Source organism: Varroa destructor, unplaced genomic scaffold (genome assembly GCF_002443255.2).
Source record: "Varroa destructor unplaced genomic scaffold, Vdes_3.0 BEIS01000002.1, whole genome shotgun sequence".
In the NCBI taxonomy this organism is placed as follows: Eukaryota; Metazoa; Arthropoda; class Arachnida; order Mesostigmata; family Varroidae; genus Varroa; species Varroa destructor.
The window spans coordinates 14,118,536-14,137,685 of NW_019211455.1; the positions used below are offsets into that span (position 1 = coordinate 14,118,536).

At 45.6% G+C, this 19,150-nt stretch overlaps 1 protein-coding gene across 8 annotated transcripts in view; it reads right to left on the reverse strand.

Annotated features, from left to right (window-relative positions):
- The window catches only part of LOC111244978 (uncharacterized), a 184,835-nt gene that overhangs the window by 76,142 nt on the left and 89,543 nt on the right, over positions 1-19,150 (reverse strand). The window contains exon 1 of one of the 8 annotated variants that reach the window (XM_022792646.2): positions 803-2,497. The exons of 6 other annotated variants lie outside the window; for them this stretch is intronic. In XM_022792646.2, the coding sequence (XP_022648381.1) occupies positions 803-958 (156 nt within the window). In that variant the 5' untranslated portion in view covers positions 959-2,497. Of the gene's footprint in view, positions 1-246; positions 598-802; positions 2,498-19,150 lie in introns of those variants that run through there. One more of the 8 variants, XM_022792649.2, reaches the window with a different exon arrangement.

Consider the following 19,150-nt stretch of genomic DNA (forward strand, 5'->3'; position numbering starts at 1 on the left):
TTGGGAACGCCCTTGTCGCAAATTCCGATCTTAAAAGTCTTCGGGGTCTTCGTTCAATATCTTAGCGGCTCGAGCCGCAGAGTAAAGCTGCGGCGATGCCGTCAATACGCTACCTTCGCTGGTTCGTGCTTATAAAACCTTGGTTTATAGCTATCAACATGCGAGCAGACCAGAAACCTTTGCCAAAGACCAATGAAATTTTAGCAGCTTCGTTAGGTCCCTTCTAGCAGCACAACTGCGACTAACCTCTCATTGGCCGATTTATGCATGCACTTGTGGCGCCCTCTGGTCACCGCGTTTGGAGATACGAGTTCGGCAAGTTCCAAAAAACCTCCACCGGGGGCGCTGCCGGCCGGCCGGCCAAAATTTCAAGTTCATCATAGTCGTTCCACTTTAGACATTTGCGTGTAGTAAATGCTAATTTTTCACATTATAAAGTAGCAATGATATATAATTTCACCTCAACCTTGTCAAGTTGGCAGTACACTTAATTGTTAAGAGAAGTAATTTATTTTGGTAGTTTGAGGCAGAGACACAGCACAAGATGGTGCGTACTTCTACCACACAACGGTCTGCAAATAGATAAGAAACCACTTTCAAAATCGTTGTCATCTGACAGGGACGTAACACAGTTACCAAATCAACCAATATAGGTATAAGTCATTGTCTAATTCTTGACAAATTCTTACCGTTATGTCAATTGACTACTATATATGCATAGAGCTCGGTCTCTTTCATTCGATATCGAAGAATAAGAGCTCGATGTGAAATTCAAGCACTCAAAACGTCTGTTCATCTGTACCTGTTCGGCGAGTGCGGTCGCATTGGTGCGCTGCTCGGTTTCGTGATGAGTGTCGTTAATACGAGTGATTTTCGCTGCTGTAACTCCAAGGTAGGCAGCATATTTTTCCGCGACCGATGCCAGATCGGGAAATGCACAATTGTTCACGTGCATCATTGTTAGGCAAGCTGCCTGTAAAAGTATGCCACAGATAGGCGTTCTCTTCGATGTGCCTTCGTCCGTATGGTCTTACATATCTGAGGCTAGATCACGCTCGAGAATCCCTTAAGGTCTAGCTTTTGGTAATAACAGTTTTTCTGATACTGGTAGGTCAGACAAAACAGAACCAGCAGATTTCTCCAGGGTAGACCGTTTCCTGCCACTGTCTTACCTCTCTCACATACACACACACACACACACACACACACACACACACACAGACAGACAGACACACAGAATTAAAATGAATATAGAACAGGACGACGAGAAGAACAAACTATTTTCCTGACATCTTCTGATGTTGTTGTTGTTGGCTGCCAGGAACAGTTGTGTCGGTTCCTGCTCTGTCTCGTCGTCTATGACGTCGATACTACTAACGAGTAAAAAATCCATTAGATACAACAAATATCGTGGCGAACCTCACTTCAACACACTTTGTTATGTTTTACACGTTTTTCGATAACATCAAAAAGACGATCCAGCTGATAGTGGAACAGGGTATCTTAACAGGCACTTCATTTGTACTACTAATACCATCTGGGCTGGCAAACGTTTCACTTAACGTTTTTTATAGGAAGTATTGCTTTGTATTGAAACTTGGCCCGAATTGACAACGCACCGACGCGATATGCTTTCGTTCTTCCCAATCTATATATGTGTTCAGATTTTTTCTTTCCTTCCTTCCACTGACCAACTGTTGTACGAACCGACCCCACCAGTCGATTTCACTGCACTCGCTGCGCACTTTTTGATCATGACAATTGTCACATAGTGCTCCACAAATGGCTTTGCCCAATCATACATTGTTCGAAACAAGCTCGCTGTTGCTGGTCAACGAAACTTTTCTTCACTTTCATACTGTTTCTTGTAGGCTGCCCCATCCGATTTTTTTTCTTGATATTATTCTATTGCTCTAAGGTGTGATTCGCAGCTTTTGCTTGTGTTGCTGACGACTGCTTCGATGCTCAGCCTGTGGCGACCGCTGATTGCCTGACACGCTACTTCTGTTGCTAAGGCTTCGTTTGTAACTCTTCGACCGAACGACAATACGTGTTAGCGAAAGCGGTGCCGACAACTTTCTTCAAGCTATTGCCCTACGAAAACACAGCGGTAAATCCACCAACATAGCGTGCAAGAAGTAGCACGTGTAACTGCAATAGCACCTGTACTACTAGTTCTTTCGTTTTATGTACGTAGACTTCAATTCATCAGCCGGTCAGCTCCATGTCCGACACCAATCCTACAGTTGGTGCTACTTTTTGTCTTATTCCTTCGGACCTCCTCCTGCCTGCTGACATCCTGGCGCGCTCCCGATACTGCGATTTGCTAAAGATATACCTAGGGAGCCGACGTGGCTATGCTGTGTACGACCCAAGTCGGTCCGCTTGCTGAGCTGCTTGGCTGGCAAAGATGTTGCTAGCGGAGTCCTGGCGTTCGCAGCGCGCTCCGGGCCCGCGCGTTGCCAGGAGTGTTTTGCTACTCAGCCGCCTCCACCGGTGGGTCTTAGCTCTCTTTCTCCGTGGAAATAGCGCCGCCGCCGCCGCCGCCACTGCTGCTTGCAGTAGCAGCAGCAGCTATCAGCACACCGAAGGCAGCGGCCGCGGCAGCTGCCGCTGGCACTGCTGCGCCACTCGCGATTCTCCTGTATTACTCTTCCCCACTCTTCTCCTCGGGCCGTCTCTCGTCGTCGTGGTCGGCTCTGCGCCGTTGGCGTTGTTCAGCTGCCCTGCCTTACTTTGCTTAGTCTACTAACGCTTGCTAAGGCCTGGTCCTAGCCTACGTTCTTGCCTAGCTAGCTAGCTAGCTAGCGGCCTGTATAGTCGTTGCGTTCCTACTTCTTGCTTACCCACTCAGCAATTGTGTCGGTCGGTCGGTCGGCCGGTCTATCTCGTGGGTGACTATGGCCGTGTGACTGCGCATGAGCGTCCGTTGGCTTAGGCGCTGGCAGCGGTGGCTGGCGATGGCGGTCGTGGTAAGCGTGGTAATGTTCATGGTGATGATGAGCGTGGGTAGTGCAGCCCCCTGCGAACTCCTTTTTTCTGGTCATGCCCCTATGTCTTCTTCTTGTGCAGCTGCAGAGAGCAGCTGTGTGTGCGGTTCGCGCGCGCCTCGTCAGCCAGTGGTGAGCGATAAAGTGTTGGCCGTAGTAGAGGATAGAGGGCGCTAGCAGCACACGAAAGCAGCCGCTGCCGCTGCCGCCTTCGTTGCCGTCCTTTACTTGACGCGAACAGACAAAGAAAAGTCGCTTTACAAATGAGATGTCTATTTCAGTGCGGTGCATCGTCAGGCAACAGAACTCACACTAAATAAAAATATGTATACAAATAAATTGGGCGAAATGCACCGTACTAGGCAGAGCAAGAAATGCTTATTTCGCACTCGACAGTAAAAAGCACCTCAATGAGTAACCAATAATAGCTCGGAAGCCATTTTGATAACGGGGAAAAGCTTGCAACTACGCAAAAAGGTTCATATCCAGTGACCCAGCCCCATTCTTATTGAACTATACATGCTAGCTTCTTGGACAGCTTAGCCACCGCCACAGCCAAACGCGCTCCCTTGAGCGTGAGAGTAGTACTGAAGTGCAGGCAGAGCGCCGCACATAGGTGGCATAAAAAACAGAGTTTTTGCTACTGCTGCCGCCGACGCTGTAGTCCCAGCTAGCGGGTACAGCGGATGGTGGGAACTGCTCGGCCAGTAGACCCGAACGGAGAGCGTCGATGAGGCGACAAGAAGAGGCGGAGCGCGGCAATCTGAGGGCGGTCGCTGCGTGGGTGGAGAACCGCCAACGAACGACAGACGAGTCGAGAACAAGACGAAAACGAAGGAATTTTTGCGTCAATGGATGATCGACGTCAAAAGGCGAAACTGACTGTCTCTGCGCCATTTGAGATTAAGTAGAACAATAGCTTGACAGGACTGTGTTTGGTACAAACTGACTATAAAAATACAAAGAATACTCCCGCAACGTCTGCCGCTGCTCAAAGGATTACGGAACGGTGAAAGAAGCAAAAAATTCGATTTTGTGTGCAATAAAACCAGAAATGTCGTTCGTGAAGCCTATCCAGGTGACATTGCGGTTAATTTGAGATTAGCTATGACGTAAAGCTAGAACGTGGTAAATCACGAGCGATAATTATAGTCGTCCGTAATATTTACTTGGTTCTTGTTGTAAGGCCTAATATCACAATGTAAAAATAGCAAAGTGACTTTTTTGTCACATGTGTGGTAGATTTCGACACATTGTGACACAGATACGTTGTCGTAACAGGCATTTGTCATCCGCCATTCTTTTATAGAACAACAAAACTAGTTCGGTTAAGAAAAAAAAAGGACAACCTTGTCATAACGGATTCTCCGGAGTCACAGGGGTTGCTTCTTTGAACTACGAATGTGCTTCAACTCTAGTTTAAGGTTACTGAACCGGGCGAGCTTTTACTAGAATTACACCCTTATAAAAGTGACCGTCTGCGTTCTTTTCGAGACGAGACTGCATATCGCCTATAGGGTCGTTTATGTGAAATATAACGGTTACCTGTTTAAGTTTTAGCGTCTTTTCGCGTTTTTGGACATTTTTGTATGTATTACCCGCTACCACTGCCGGGCCAAAATTTAAGTTCTATGGATTTTTTGTGTAACTGGTTTTTTTTTTTTTTTTTTCGGGACTTTTATGCGCAGTGCTGTTAATCACGGTTGCAGATAGAAGAAAGGCTATTTGCAAATTCTAGGAGTGCATTTTGGTAAACGTCTTTTTGTAAAATAGTAGCCACATCGAAAAATACATCCGTCAGAAACGTTTTTGACAGCAAACGCAAACAGATTTGGTCCAAATGTCTGTTTTAACTCAACAGACATGCCTTATAAACATGCAATTTTTTCGGTGTTTTAGTATATTTCAAACGACTTATATACGAATTGTAGAGGAACTAGGCCTTTGATTTGGAAATTCATTGACTGTACAGCCTCTCCGAGGGTTTTATCAATATATAAAAGAAGGGAAAACAAATACTATCCGATATACTGATTCGAGTATATTTATACTGTACCTTTTTGTACACTAAATAAATTGTAAATATATTCGAAATAATAATGGAATATTACAAAAATTGAATTATTTTTATTGTTTCTAGAGGGACACCGTTGTTTAGAGTGCAACACGCCGACCTTTTAGTTCTTGCGAGGACAAGCAGTCGTGCCCCTTAAATAAAACCCAATTACTGTCAGGCGCTCGATTCCAAATTACTACTCATTGTTAATAAAATATCAGTTTAATATAATATTAGTTGATACAAAATGTCCAGTTAACAAGTTACATATGTCGACATATTTTTATTGTCAAACTACCGTTTGGCAAATTGGTTTGCGTTGTTACCAAATGTCTTTTCTTAGGTCTTTCAGCACTCGCTTGCCTTACCCATTTCGCTTTCTCTTGCTATTTGATATGGAGGAATGCCTACTGGGCATAAATTTCTACTTAACCGCAGAACCCCCAAGAAACGCATAAACAAATCATTTATTAGTACGTGACCATATATACCGGTACTGCAATACCATCAAAGTCTTTCCTTGAATTTCTCTGCCATGGCAGGCTACATTGCAGCTCATATGGACCGGCTGCTTTACCTTATGGGGGCGCACAAACCTCCGAATACCTCCACCCTGGCGGCCGAGTGTATCTCAAGTGATGAGGACAACAACCGTGCCACGGCGTTAAAGTCGGGGATTGTATGCCGTCTGTACGCAGCGACGCCTCACGCAGCACCCACACATCTCGCTTATGTTTTCTGGGCCTTGGACCCTTCTTCCTGCTCGGCTAAGTCCTTTGTGCCTGCGACAACCTATCACTGGCTATGCCAGTTCTCCGCTACCGACCGTATGTGTCGGATGGCCATGGATGGCTCCTCTATGCAAAGCAGGCCATTCCAGCGCACATCTTTCCTATCTTAGCACAAGCGGTAAGCCGAAACCAACCAATGTCGAGGCCGAGTTTTGCTGCATTCGCCCGCTGCCAGGTTTCCCCGGCAATCACCAGCCCGTAGTCTCTTGACGCTTCCAGCTCGGCTTCGGTGGTAACTCCATATACGTCGTTTTCCTTCATTTGCTGTTTCTTCCTGCTGCTTCAGTGGATGCTGATGCTACTTCCATTATCACTGCTTTTTTTTCTTCTACTGAATCCTACGGTCGTTTGCCTGCTTAGGTTTTTCCGATGGTAGGAAATAGATGGAGCACCGCGCGGTGCTGGTGAGACTCTCTTCCACTACCTACATGGTACGCGCTATGTGGCTAACGTTCGGTGACTCTGTGGATAACTCTGGGGCTGTTCTGTCTATTCTACTCAGCCGGCTCCCTGTGGCTTCTCGCGCGCGGAAAATCTCGTTCTTTGTCGTACAGGCTGGTGGCTCTGTCTCCAGCTTTTTGCGCAAGGGAGTCGCACACATAAACGTGTTACTATTGTTGAAACGTCGCAGGTTCGGCTGGTAATTTGCCGACAGTTGTAACGGCAGAAAGTAGCATTGATAAGACAAGGTCGCTGGCTGTAGCACCGAGGAATAGGCTATGAGCAGGAATCTTTCGGATTTGTTTTTTGTTTATTGAGATTTTGCTTTGCTTTATAACAAAAGTGTGACAGCCTGTGGTATTGCGGCTTAAAAGATGCCTCGGTGCTAACTGTAATTTTAATTAACGAAAATGGATAAATCTGTCGAAGCTCTGCCCACCTACGCTGTCGAATCACTGGACACGGTTCTTTTCTGATCTAGTAACCTGGAGTCCTTTTGTTAACGAAGGCATGTACTAGAAATAGGCACATGCAGCGTTCGTGTCCCTCACAGAGGCATGCTAACAATATATTTGTTGATCAATTGTCATTGCTAATCTTTGTTATTCGTTTCTTCCAATACAAGACATATGCAGACAGGTGTACCGTAAAAGCTTAGTAGTACAACAAATTTGTTCCGCTTAGTTGCATATAACATTCTGCGGATCTGACGTCCTCAGCCTGATTTCCTCGTCTGCCATATGAGATGTGTCTCTTACCATACAACCATGGAATAGCTGATGGCAGTAGTCAGACGAAATACGTGAGAGCGTATGCAAAGTGAGCAGCGACCAGGAAAGTTCATAGGCAGGGGCTGATGCGCTTAGGTCTGCTGTTCTCCCAGAATGAGCATGCGTTCTCTGTAACGGACGTGGGAACTCTGAGTGGAAGCTCAGGAAACTTACTACACGAATCTTAGGAGTGCTCGGATGTACAGTGTTACAGTAGCGCTGAACCGGACTAGTGAACCTCAAGCATAAGCAACAGATAACTAAGAAAGGAACAAGCAACAAGCTATCACAGGCGGCGGCGGCGACAACAACAACAACAACAACGTATCGGGCGAGCCGGCCAGCCAACAACCGACCCGGCGTTCAGTCGTTACTGCCGCGGTCGACATTGGCTTCTTCTTTCCTCAGAGAATTCTACAGCAAGAGGACACAGTAGTGGGATTTGAATTTCCCCGAGCTACCTATCTGCTACCGACACCCCTATGATAATCAGGCGCGCTCACTTCACCTTTGCGTTGCCCACTCCATCCCCCAAACCATTTGTGCTAGCAGCTTATCGTACTTGCATGGCGTCGCATCCAAGCGTTCACTACTTCTTCTTGCCAACAACCTAGCTCTTCGTACACCCACTTAGCCTGAGTCTCCAGAATTCCTGCGTCCTTTCTCAATTTCCGCTGCGTTCAGGAGTCCATCGTCTGACCCGCTTGCATATCCTGCTGTATACATGCTGACGACTTTCTTCTGCTTCGTTGTCGTCGCCAACTTGTAGGACAGTCTCTCCTCGACACAGCGGCCTTTGCTGGCCCTTTGGGAACGGTGTGCGGAGGTTGGAAAAAGATCCTCAGAAAGCAGGCTCAGCAAGGCAAATCTAACCTGAGCAATGCCCCCATTTCATGCCCTTATTGTGAGAGCCCTGCTACTCGGAGCTGCGCCTTTCTCGGTGAAACATTTATCTCAAAGAGAGATAGAGATACGGTAAGAGATAGTTCGAAGTAAAGTTGCTAATAAGCCTACTGGCCTGCCTTTTTCGACGAGGCAGGTTTCTCCATAGACAGCTTGCTAGCTCACGACGACAGAAAAGGCAGGGATGCGGGGGGAGATCGAAATAAGTAAAGGCCAACTGCTTATTCGGGCGACAGGCAGGGCACCGTTCATCGTTGCATGCTCGCTCCGAAGAATCTTCACGCTTGGTATGTGCGCTGCCATTAACAGTAGATAGGGCAGTGGCAAAGAAAGCACAAATTCATTAGAAAAGAGGTCGGGCCATCTGGGAGAAGGCCTCAAGAAAAAGGAGAAGGAGAAGCGCGCGAGATTCAAGGCAGTGATAACAGGATCTAAATAGAAGACTCTAGATTTAACGCCGAAGAAGTTGGTACGCTCAACTTGCTTAGCATTAAGCCTTATGCTGGCTAGGAGAGGGGGCAAAGTACGGCTGAGCGTAAGGGAAAATAGGGGGAGCTTAGAAATCCGTGGTAGAGTTAGATCAGTCAAGTTGCATGGAATAGTCGTTGTAAAAGATAGCCATTGCTTTAGGTATGAAGTATCCCTTTTGTGAACAATAAGCAAGTATATTTCCAAGCAGCTTATAAGAAACCGAAATATTCGTTAAAGTACTCTTTTTTATTAGGAAGTGTCCCATTGACTAGTTTGGAGCCACGGTCACTGCGTTTGCTTACCGAGTAGTTTTGGCCGCCAATTTGCATTAAGAGTTTCCGTACAAATCGTCTTACAGGGTAGGTGAATACAGCAAAAGTGTGACAATGCCGAATCATATAGAACTTTCTTATTATATATCTTAATTATTATAATTATAACTATATATATATATATATATATATATATATATATATATAGGAGAAAATGCGTATGACTTGAATCAATACAAGCTGATGCCTTCTTCCTTTTCAATAGAATCATTGCCTAAATCTGATTAAGTATAGATTCTTTGTGCAATAACTACTTTTTTTTTTTATTAGTTCGTGAAATAGGCAGCTTCTGAAATCAGTAGCGTCAGACGGGTCGTCTAGCAGAGACGTCTAACAAGCCTCAAGTTCTTTTTCGCAATCGTCTTTTGCCTCAGCGGTAATCAGCTGTTCTCTTATGTGTTCTCTACGTAGATGGAGCTATCGAGAGTGCGATGAGAATAGAACATATGCTCCTTAGTTAGAGACACTCATCACTCTTTCATTATTTCTACCTACCCTCATTGAGAGTGAGTTTGTTACTTCACTAATAAATTCTTATCGACACGATGCATTCTAGCCTCTTGAGTCGCCCCTCAACGACGAAGGGGAACTAGGAGATCCAAAATAAAAATTGCAAAAAATCTCTACACAAAACCGCGATAGCAGGCCTGCGCTTCATGCCCACGTATAATTAGTCGGTCTAGGCCTGAAGTGGCGACGATGTTTTTAATACTATTATGTAGTCTCCTAATGGTTAATTAAATTAAGTAATAAAGAACGACATGTTTCAGGCATAACTACGGAACGGTCAGACTATAACGATGAAGCACGGAGTTTACTAACTCCGAGTTGTGCAGGCGCTCACCTACATGGCGACCGATTGCTCCGAACGTGCGCTCAAACAGAAATAGAAGCAACGGTTATAGCTGAGCACACAATAACGCTTGAGCAAGCTGAAGATTTGATCACAGTCAAGATAATGCTAGCGCAAACAAATGGAAGAAAATAAGGAAAGGAATATTTGTGCAGGTTCAGATAGGTACAACAGCTCGATTTCAGCTGATTATTAATGAAAACATTTTAAAGGAGCCATTCAAGATTGAAGAGTGCTCTTCTTTTTTCTCGCTTTTCGTCAGTTCGACAATATACCTGAACAATAAGGCGGGCGTTAAAGCTAAATAGATCTCGCATCGACTGCGAGTTTCTCTGTTGCTAATAATAAGGACAGATCGTTGTCTATAGCCCTCAGGGCTGTCAGTACAAAATATCTTTTTCTCCTGCGAGCCGCTGCAATCATATCATTTGTTCGAAACAAAGAAGCTGAGTGTGATCTAGATTTTGAATGATAAAGTTATTGTGGACAGACAGAAATGTATAATTTTTATAACAAATATTGTAGTGGATTATTCCTCGATATTTTCGCGTTCCACTTGTTTATACATGATGTTTAAGTATCCAACGTAATTCAAACTAGAAACTAACAGATAGCTGAAGATTAAGCCTTTTAAGTAATAGGAAAAAAATTATGCTTCCCATAACAGTCTCCCTTTGGTCAGGTCATAGCTCCTTAGACGTATTTTTCCATTAGGTCGCATGACGAAGTGTACATATGTTGAATCTTAGGTCGTATGTACACAGCCGTTTGTTCTCTTGTCCTACGCAACGAACGCGCTGCCCAATTATACCTCTCACCCGGAAATGATTGTAGATTTGCTGTTTGGTTCAAAGTAGAATAGTTCTTTCGAACGAAAAGGGGCGAACTGCCTTCTCTCAATTACACAGTAACCGTACGGTGAAAACGGAACCCGAAATCATCCCCAGAGATTACCGTTGAGTTCGATGTCTCAGCGGGAAATGTCTGCGCCTGGCAGATCTAGTTATCGCATGATTCACCATCAACTGAATAGCTAGCAGCTACTTGGCGGTGACACTTGTGCATTTGCTGCTACGTTACCGAGTTCAATGGGAAAGAAATAGATCAGTTGATTTTCATGACACAAGACCAACAAACACCTGAAGCGCTACCTTTGATAAATCGAGAAGGAAACCTGCCCTGTGCTGTTCACGGGGGTCTAGAATAAAAACTGGTCTTAGGTATTGGTAATACACAAACTAGTTTTCAAGCTAATAGTTTAAATTGTCCAATAAAGAAGTGGCCAAGAAAGGTTCCGCGTGGCCTCGGTCGTAACCCTCGTTTAAATAAGGTATTTGAACCGGGCCCATGAGCGGTGGCATCTGTGTCACCTCCTATAGGCAATCCCGGCTTTTGTTTCTATTCATAAGATGACCCTTGGCTACTAATGGCTTACCGGCGTGGCACTTCGAGGCACCGTTCTTGCTGCCGTCGCATACAGGGGTGCCGTCACGCAAGTAACTACGCGTGCATCCTCTCTTCCTGTCCTTGCCTAAACCTTGTTTTCATTGGCGATGTGGTTTGGCCTGGTTTATGCTGGGTCTCCTCTAGCGAAAGAAAGAAGCCGCACAGTAGAAGAACGTTAAGCACCGAAAAGGACCAGCAAGAACAAGACAAGAGCGGAGGTAGGAGCAAGAGAATTTAAAAGAAGACTGTTTAAATTAGGCCAGTCTAATAGAACGGAGAAGTCGCCTGCTTTAGCCATAATGGACCAGCCAATGAGAAGGAACCGGCGAGCACGACAACACAAAGCAGCGAGGGACTAGCAAGAAAAACCGGAGGAAATGGCATTTGCTTGAAAGGAAAATGGAGGCAGAAAGTTCGGATAGCCAGGCCTAGACGGCTCGGACAAGGCACAAGTTACAGTGCGCATACGCAATGGAAAAGGGCAGCTTGATCAATCATCAGAACGCGGCGGTAGCGGCGGTCCACCGCAGCGGCACACAAATCACTACCGACTAAAACTGCTTCTGGTGCTTTTGTTGATGTTACTGTAGGAAGCTCCGCCAGGCGCCTCTTACTTTGGTTTCCCATTTCGCTGTGGAAGGGGCGGGGGGGGGGGGGCAAAAACCAACTGGGCTGGGTATGGGTCTGTGCCAAATGGGAAAGAAATGAAACTTTGCACCGACTTTTCTTTGTACCATCACGATGATCTAAGTACTCGACGAAACGAGTACCTCCTTGGATCGAGAGACATCACTGGTTTGTATGCATTAGTCTTAGACAAATGGAAAGGAAAAGTACCAAGTGCTTAAATATTCATATAAATAATTTAATAAAATTTGGTTCTAGCCATGGGTATATGCCGCAGTAACAATAGAGGATAATAGTACCCCGAAATGGCAGACCAGTTCAGTCAGTAAACCCTAAATGGCCGCCACCTGGAATGCGGCTGGCTCGTAAAATCACTGAATTTCCTTCGCTAGAATACGGATGGAACCGGTTTGTCACTAATATTGCAGATTAGTGATTTCCTTTAGAGGACCGCGCGGAACTAAAAGATACTATCAATGGTACATACTTTAATTGTTCATTTTCTACGTACTGCTAAGCGACAGTAGCTTACTACTACTATTAAAATTCAGCTTATAACCGATTTAAATATTCTGATGAATAAAGTACGCTTCGTTATTGAATGCACTGGAACATGTGGTGTTTTTTTTTTTTCTAATTCTTCTTTAGCTAGGGATGTAGTAACGCAGAAGGGTATTGACATAATGCTACTGCTTGAGCCAGGTACCACTAGTATCAGATATGATTTTTCTAATCAGTTTTGCCCAGTTCGAGGTAGTCCGAGCAGCCCTTTGCACAATAGTTGCCGCCGCAGCCACCGCCACCGTGAACGTGCACGAATTTGTTGCAAAAACGAAAAACTCAGTACTAATTAGCCGTCCGTATAAAACGCTGTTTCGGTGTAAATCGGTGTTGAGTGGCATTATACCAACTCTAGAATATATTCGAATATAAAATACTTTAGCTGCTTCTGTAAACGGAAGAATCCAGTCTAAGAAATTACCCAATCAGGTCTCAATCTAGGATCCTTAATTATTTTCGATATTATTGCTACCGACGTGACATATTCACTATAAGCAGCTTTCGTCAACTACAGCAAACAACCAAGAAATACACCCAGCTTACTTTGACCCGCTGCCTTTCCTGAATAGCTAGGATTCGATCCCCTACTTCATCCCGCACGGTCTCTTCTCATGCTCGTCTGATGCGATCGTCAAACGTCAATTTCTCCAACTCATTAATCAGGATTATTGATAAAATATAAATAGTTGGGCCATTCGGTGAAGAAGTGCGTCGTTCAGTATTGCCAGCTATGTGGTATAGGTAGCTGTCCTGCGGCCAGCCAGGACAAAGTAATCAAGCCAAGGATCGAGTCTCACCGAGTAAGGAAGGAATGTCACAACCAGTGACAACATTGACCATAATAGTACAGTGAATGTTGCGCTAGCGGGACCGAGATGGGGGCATCTCTCCTCCTCTAACTTCTTTTTTCAAGAGGAAGCTGTTTCCGAGCCATTTTAAGGTACTGGCTGTCATAAGCGGTCTCTAAGCCCAGATCATTTTACTTTCGTGAATCGCAAGGCTTCTTCTAGTTTTGGCAATGTACGAGGACGACAATATCAGTTGTTAGTGGACGCGTGAAACAAGCCAGTGAAGGCCTGGCTGATGGGAAAGAACAACTAAAAGTGATTGTTTCGACCCCTGGCCGGTGACATCAGCAACGACCCACCGCCAACCCGTTTGTCCCTTTTGTATAGTAATAAGCCAGGACCACAGAGGAAAGACAGGCTAAGGATCAGGTCGCTACGTAACGCATGGGATTATTAATTGTTAAGGCTGAGCTTAATAAACGTAGGAAACTAATAGTGAATGGGTCGAGTCGGTTGGGTCAGCTTTAGCCACGCCAATATTCTCCCACATCATTGGACCATCAGATATTTATTTCCTAATGTTCGTAAATTCAACGTTCCAACATCGGAAATAACCCACAATCATCCAAAGTCTGACAGATATATATATATATATATATATATATCGTCCGTTTTTACCATAATGTAAGATTCAACAGCCATTCCTAAAGTGATTTTTATGCTACTGGAATTGTCCATTAGGAAGATATGAGCTCGTGTGTTACTAGATAAAGTGGAAGTTAGTTTGTGTTGAAACAAGGCGCTAAAAAAACAATAGTTTCTTGTATTTTTTGCCATCTCAAAAGTATTAACGCTCGTGATTAATTACTCCATAAAATAGCCATCGATTATTTCGAACGTACCATTTTGACGAAACCATTTGACCTACTCTGCTTTAAAACTCACACCTATCGGAACATATCGATCTCGGTTCGCAAAACCTTGGAGACTACTCCTTTGCCTACTGCAATTCCTCTCCAATAACTCTTTTTGGGTTGTTAGTTTAACCTAGACGAAATGCCCGACTAAGCGTCCGTGGACAACTTTTCGTCTGTTTATTGTGCGATATGCTTGAGCACGCCATTTGGCAATGGCTGAAGAAATCTGGGACAAAGTTCGCCACGCGTACGAAATTTGGTTCTTTATAGATATCTTTAGTGTACATTTAATATATGACATTATCGATAGGAAGGCTTAAAGTCAGTATTGCCTTACACTGCCCTGCTCCATGATTGAATTGGATCCACCACTTTCCAAAAGGGGGCGGACCAACATAACTAGAGAGACAGACACAAGACTGCGGGAAGGGACGACGGAGAGAGACAAAGACACACACACACAGACACACACACCCAAACACACACACACACACACACGCAGACCTACACGCAGGTCTAGACGAAACAAAGACCCCGGCAGACTTCGAGTCTCGACGGGGACGCTGTTCCGTACGGAATCTGTCCTTCCCAAAAGGCGCGGGTATGCCAGTATTTGGCTTGTGAGAACAACTTGTAAGGCAACTGTAGTCGCTACAACCAGCGGGTATATTTTGCCTCAAAGTCTCAATGGTGCTTTCCGTTGCTATTCTTGAGCCAACACTGCCAATTGCATGGTTCCGTCCCAATGTGTGACAAGATGTGGTCATGGGCTAAATACAGCCCCTCTTCTTCGTCCTTTGACCCACTTCGTTTCACCATTGTTTGGCCAAACAGATGCAACGGAACGCAGACTAACCCCCCAACGGGTTCTGTCTTTCTATGCCGATAGCCAACGACGGCGCTGTTGCATGCCTCCCTTCTTCATGGGAGCGCCACGTCTGGAACGACTTCCCAAGAACCAAACTTACTCAATTGATCCGATTTCTCACACAGTCTCTAGTGACGTCCATGTCACAACGCTCCCTCTTCCTGTGATGTACCGTCACGCTGTTGAGCTTGAGGTCCGCTGCTGAAGTCGCCAACACGATGAGTCGTCTTCAGTAACTTTCACCGGTACCGATATCGACCAAGGGTTTGCGTGTTGCGGGAGTTGGGATACGTGGCTACAGTCCGTAAACTGGTAAAGCTAAGCGTTGGAAATCGTTCGCTGGGGGGGGGGGGGGGTACTTGACTATGCGGGAGAAGTTAAGTTGGCTTGAATAGGTAGGTCATCATTTGTACTTATGGAGTTTTGTATTTATGGAGCCCAATATTTCGCTATATTTGATAACTGATTATTTGAGAGGATGGGTGATTTGTGAATTATAGGTGTCACGAATTGTGTGCAAGACAAGGTGACTTGTTATCGGAACGGCTACTATCTGTATGACTCTTAGGACACGTGGTCACCTAATGCCTCATTGCTGAGTGGAAAGGCTGAGCTGAATTTTGTTTCAGTTGTGTGCCGCTCATGCCTTCAAATAGTTCGTTGTGTTAGCTCAATAGCGGTAATGTACACAAAGAAACACATTTACACTGCTGTGATATTCGATCAAAGCTTTATTGATCATCCGCTAGAACGGCGATTGTTTTCCTTGCCTCTGATCCAGTTAGCAGTATGTTACAATACATGTACGAACAACATTTAACCCAACTCGTACCTGTTATTTATAAAAGCTATGAGGCATTATTAACATCAGAGAAAAGCCTGTCTATCTCTTCAATCTTACGCATTTGGTGGCCACTGTACTAGTTCTTGCAGCAACAAGAGCCAACATTTCTCAGACTAGACCCACAATCGACGGGCCACATTTCCTACTACCTCGTCTGCTGTTCATCCTAGGATTCAGTACCCTTTGATCACAGCCGTGCCTCTTTCATCGCCTTTCATCTCGTTATCAGCAGTAAGACCAACCCTTTTTGGTTCCCAAGAAGAAAAGTCCATTTCTTTTTCTCTCTCTCTCTCTTTCTATATATAATGTGGGCAAAAAAAAGCTCGCATGTACACAGCTCACAGAGGCTTCACTGTTTATCAATAGAACTGGAGGCATCAAGTCGTCTTCGAACGATGTATAAAATCTTCTTCTTAAAATGTATAGTTCCCACATTCAGGCTCATGTAATAGAAAGAACAAATGACCAGTATTAATTGAATTTATGGAGCGTCCTGTATTGTATGTCTATGTTTGCTGATGGCCTTACGAGTGGTGGAACATGTGTTTCAGGCTAGTCAAACATATGTTCCACTGTGAGAAGACGCCGATTGGCGGAACGAATATGACTGGTATGGTTTGCTAAGTCGGTCGATGCCTGGTTCTCAGTGAAACATGCCGTTGTTCACAGAAGAACGCCTTGTCTAGGCACTAGGAGAAGGTCGCGTTGTGACCTTCGGCAGGACAGCTGGCGTCAAAAGCAGAAATAGGGCAACAGAAAGTAAGTGCGATACCGAATAAAGACAATTCAACATCCGTTCGATTGGGTGGTTAACGGCAGCAGGTACAAGACGAAGTCGATCGTGCTACGATTACTGAAAACGATCTCATCTTAAAGACATCTACTGTTTGTTTTAGGTCTGAGCATAATGCGAAAGGCTTGCTGTTGACCTCACTTGTGTGTCTTAAGATGCTAGGATGTTAAAATGTTTCTGTCTTTTACGCAGACAGCCTTAAATGGATTACTTCGCATACTGCAAAAATGCCCGACTAATATAATAGTGGTAAATGGATGAAGTCATAATTTCAAGCGTAATTCTGATTTCAGCTTAAAGACACCATCTGATACACTTTAAACCTGCGCTCAAACTTTTTTTTTTTTTTGTGAAAACACAAACAGGCGAAGTTTTGTCTAGGTTTGTTCGCGTATACAACAAAGTTTTACCGAATAAAGCTTCGGATTTCTAAAAATAGGGAAAATACTTTAGAGACTATACTCCCACATGCGACTTGCTCTTGCGCACATTCGAATGATTCTTGTTTACCCTCCATTTTAGCACAGTACGTTTTCTCAAAGAAGCGGGGAGTTCCTCCCGCGATGGTTTCCTTGAGCAGATGGTGCTGGTGCTCTAGATCCTGAAGTAGACAATTCCATTTCGTGGAAAGCGCCCGCCTGCTACCCGCTACTCGATGAATGTGGTCGCTCCACAGTAAAAGCGCGGAGAAAAAGACGCTAAATCTCGAAGTGCCGGTTGCAATTTCAGTCGACGAATGTGCGGCAACAATAAAATCCCTATAAAAGCGCTCTGTTTCTTTCCTCCGCGCTTTGCGGGAATCCTAAAAGTTAATCTCTGCCATTTTGTTGCCGGTTAACTGCAGTAACAGTCGTTCGTAAGATGTTCGCGAGAAGGTAACTTGCGCAATCTTTTCTGTTCATGCTATTGCATCATGTTAAGCAGCTTCAATGATTCCGATAGCATTATGTACGATATGATATAATCTCTGGGCTTGACGATAAAAAAACTTGCATTTTCTCTCGGCGGCTTTTTCGCGTAGTTTAGCATAGGTTCTGACCGAAGTCGATGAAACTTTAAGTTGATGTCAAAACTGACTGATGATTGATTGATTGATTGACGGTAAGTTTCGTAAGTTCAGCTGGGACTGATCGACCTCAAGTGTAACGATGATGGAATTAGGCCAATACGCGCTTGCCGCCGCGTAGACTACAACCGACATCTTTTGCCTTCATCCATATCGGCGCGCTTAGTGAAATATCATTGAGTTGCGGATTTGGCCGTTCTGTTTGCTGCTTTGGCTATTATTGCGGCTAAGCCTTTGTATCTGCAAGAAGCGCTCAGCCGTTTGCCATAGTCGGTGCCGCCTCGGGCAGGCAGGCACGCAAAGGCAATGGCGGGTGCTCCGGGACTCCGTGTGCTAGAGCGCGCACTCGGTGCCTTGGCACCCACCACCACGGCTACCGCTGGCTGTAGCGCTCGTAGCGGCTGCTGGTGGCGGCAGCAGTAGCTGCCGAACTGCTAGCGACGAGAAGCTAGGAAGCCCAAGCAAGAGTAGATGTACGCAAAAACTTTACCAATTCCCGCTGACGGACGAGATGGAGTAAGGCGCGCGGTTGGGGCTGCGAGAGATGAAACAGTGAGAGAGAGAGGGAGATAGAAAATGCGGGAACATATGAGAGAGTATGGGGAGACTGGGGTAAGTGAGGTTGGGGACAAGCAGCACGGCTTGGTACCTCTCCTACTTCGAGACTCTAGGAAGAAGGAAAAACGAACGGAGCTACTCTGACATTCCCGTATTTTCCCCTCTCCCGTCTCGCTCATTTCCCCCTGCCAAAAAGAACCCTTAGAACGCAGGCCCTTGTGGGACCCCCACTACCGCCGACGCCTGCTCCCCTACCGGCCATGTGGCACAGGCTTGAGTTTGCCCCCAGAAACGCCACTCCCTTCATATTCCTTGGTGTTCGTAGTTTAGCACGATGCCCCTAGCCAGGGTCCACACAAAGCCAACGACGCTACGCTGGTGGGTTCTTTGACTGGTGCTGTTACTGTTCTTCTATGCAGCGACTTGCACTATTGCCAGCAAAGCAGCAGTGGCAGCCTTCACTGCTTGCCCCTGCCAACCCCTTGCAGTAGCCTTATTTTTGCCTCTCCGCTGTCCGCCCTGTCGATCCTTACTCCATCCTTCTCCATAAGCAGGCGTAGCCGTGCAGCGAACGGCCTATGTTATACGAGTTGGCCCGCTGTCACCGACGGGTTCCTTTACCCGCTACTAAAAGGAACTCGTCGCCGCGGCACAGAACCCACGTACCGGGAAAACCATCTCTTCGTTCCACGAGCGACCAACCCAAGACCGAGCAGTCAGGCAGGCAGTCAGCCCACCCATAGTCATAAAGCTGCCGGGATCCGACGTGGGGATTATGTGGTTTTGTAGTCGCCGGTAGTGTAGCCAGCCAGTCGTCTGTACTTGTAGAAGTAAACCGGCAGTAGTGATAGAAGAGCAGTGTAGTCGAACAGATAGATGCTTGACGCACTCAGTCAAACGGGCTCGCGGAAGCTCACGCAGGCGCGAATGAGAGGGGACGCCCCTATCGACAAACGAACCAACGAGCTTATAGACGTGCAGCGACACACAGTAATGCTGTTAGCGGAACGATGGAGGTGTGGGTAAGCAAACACATCAGAGTCTCTTTATAGCAGTCAAAACTTATGGGGACTAA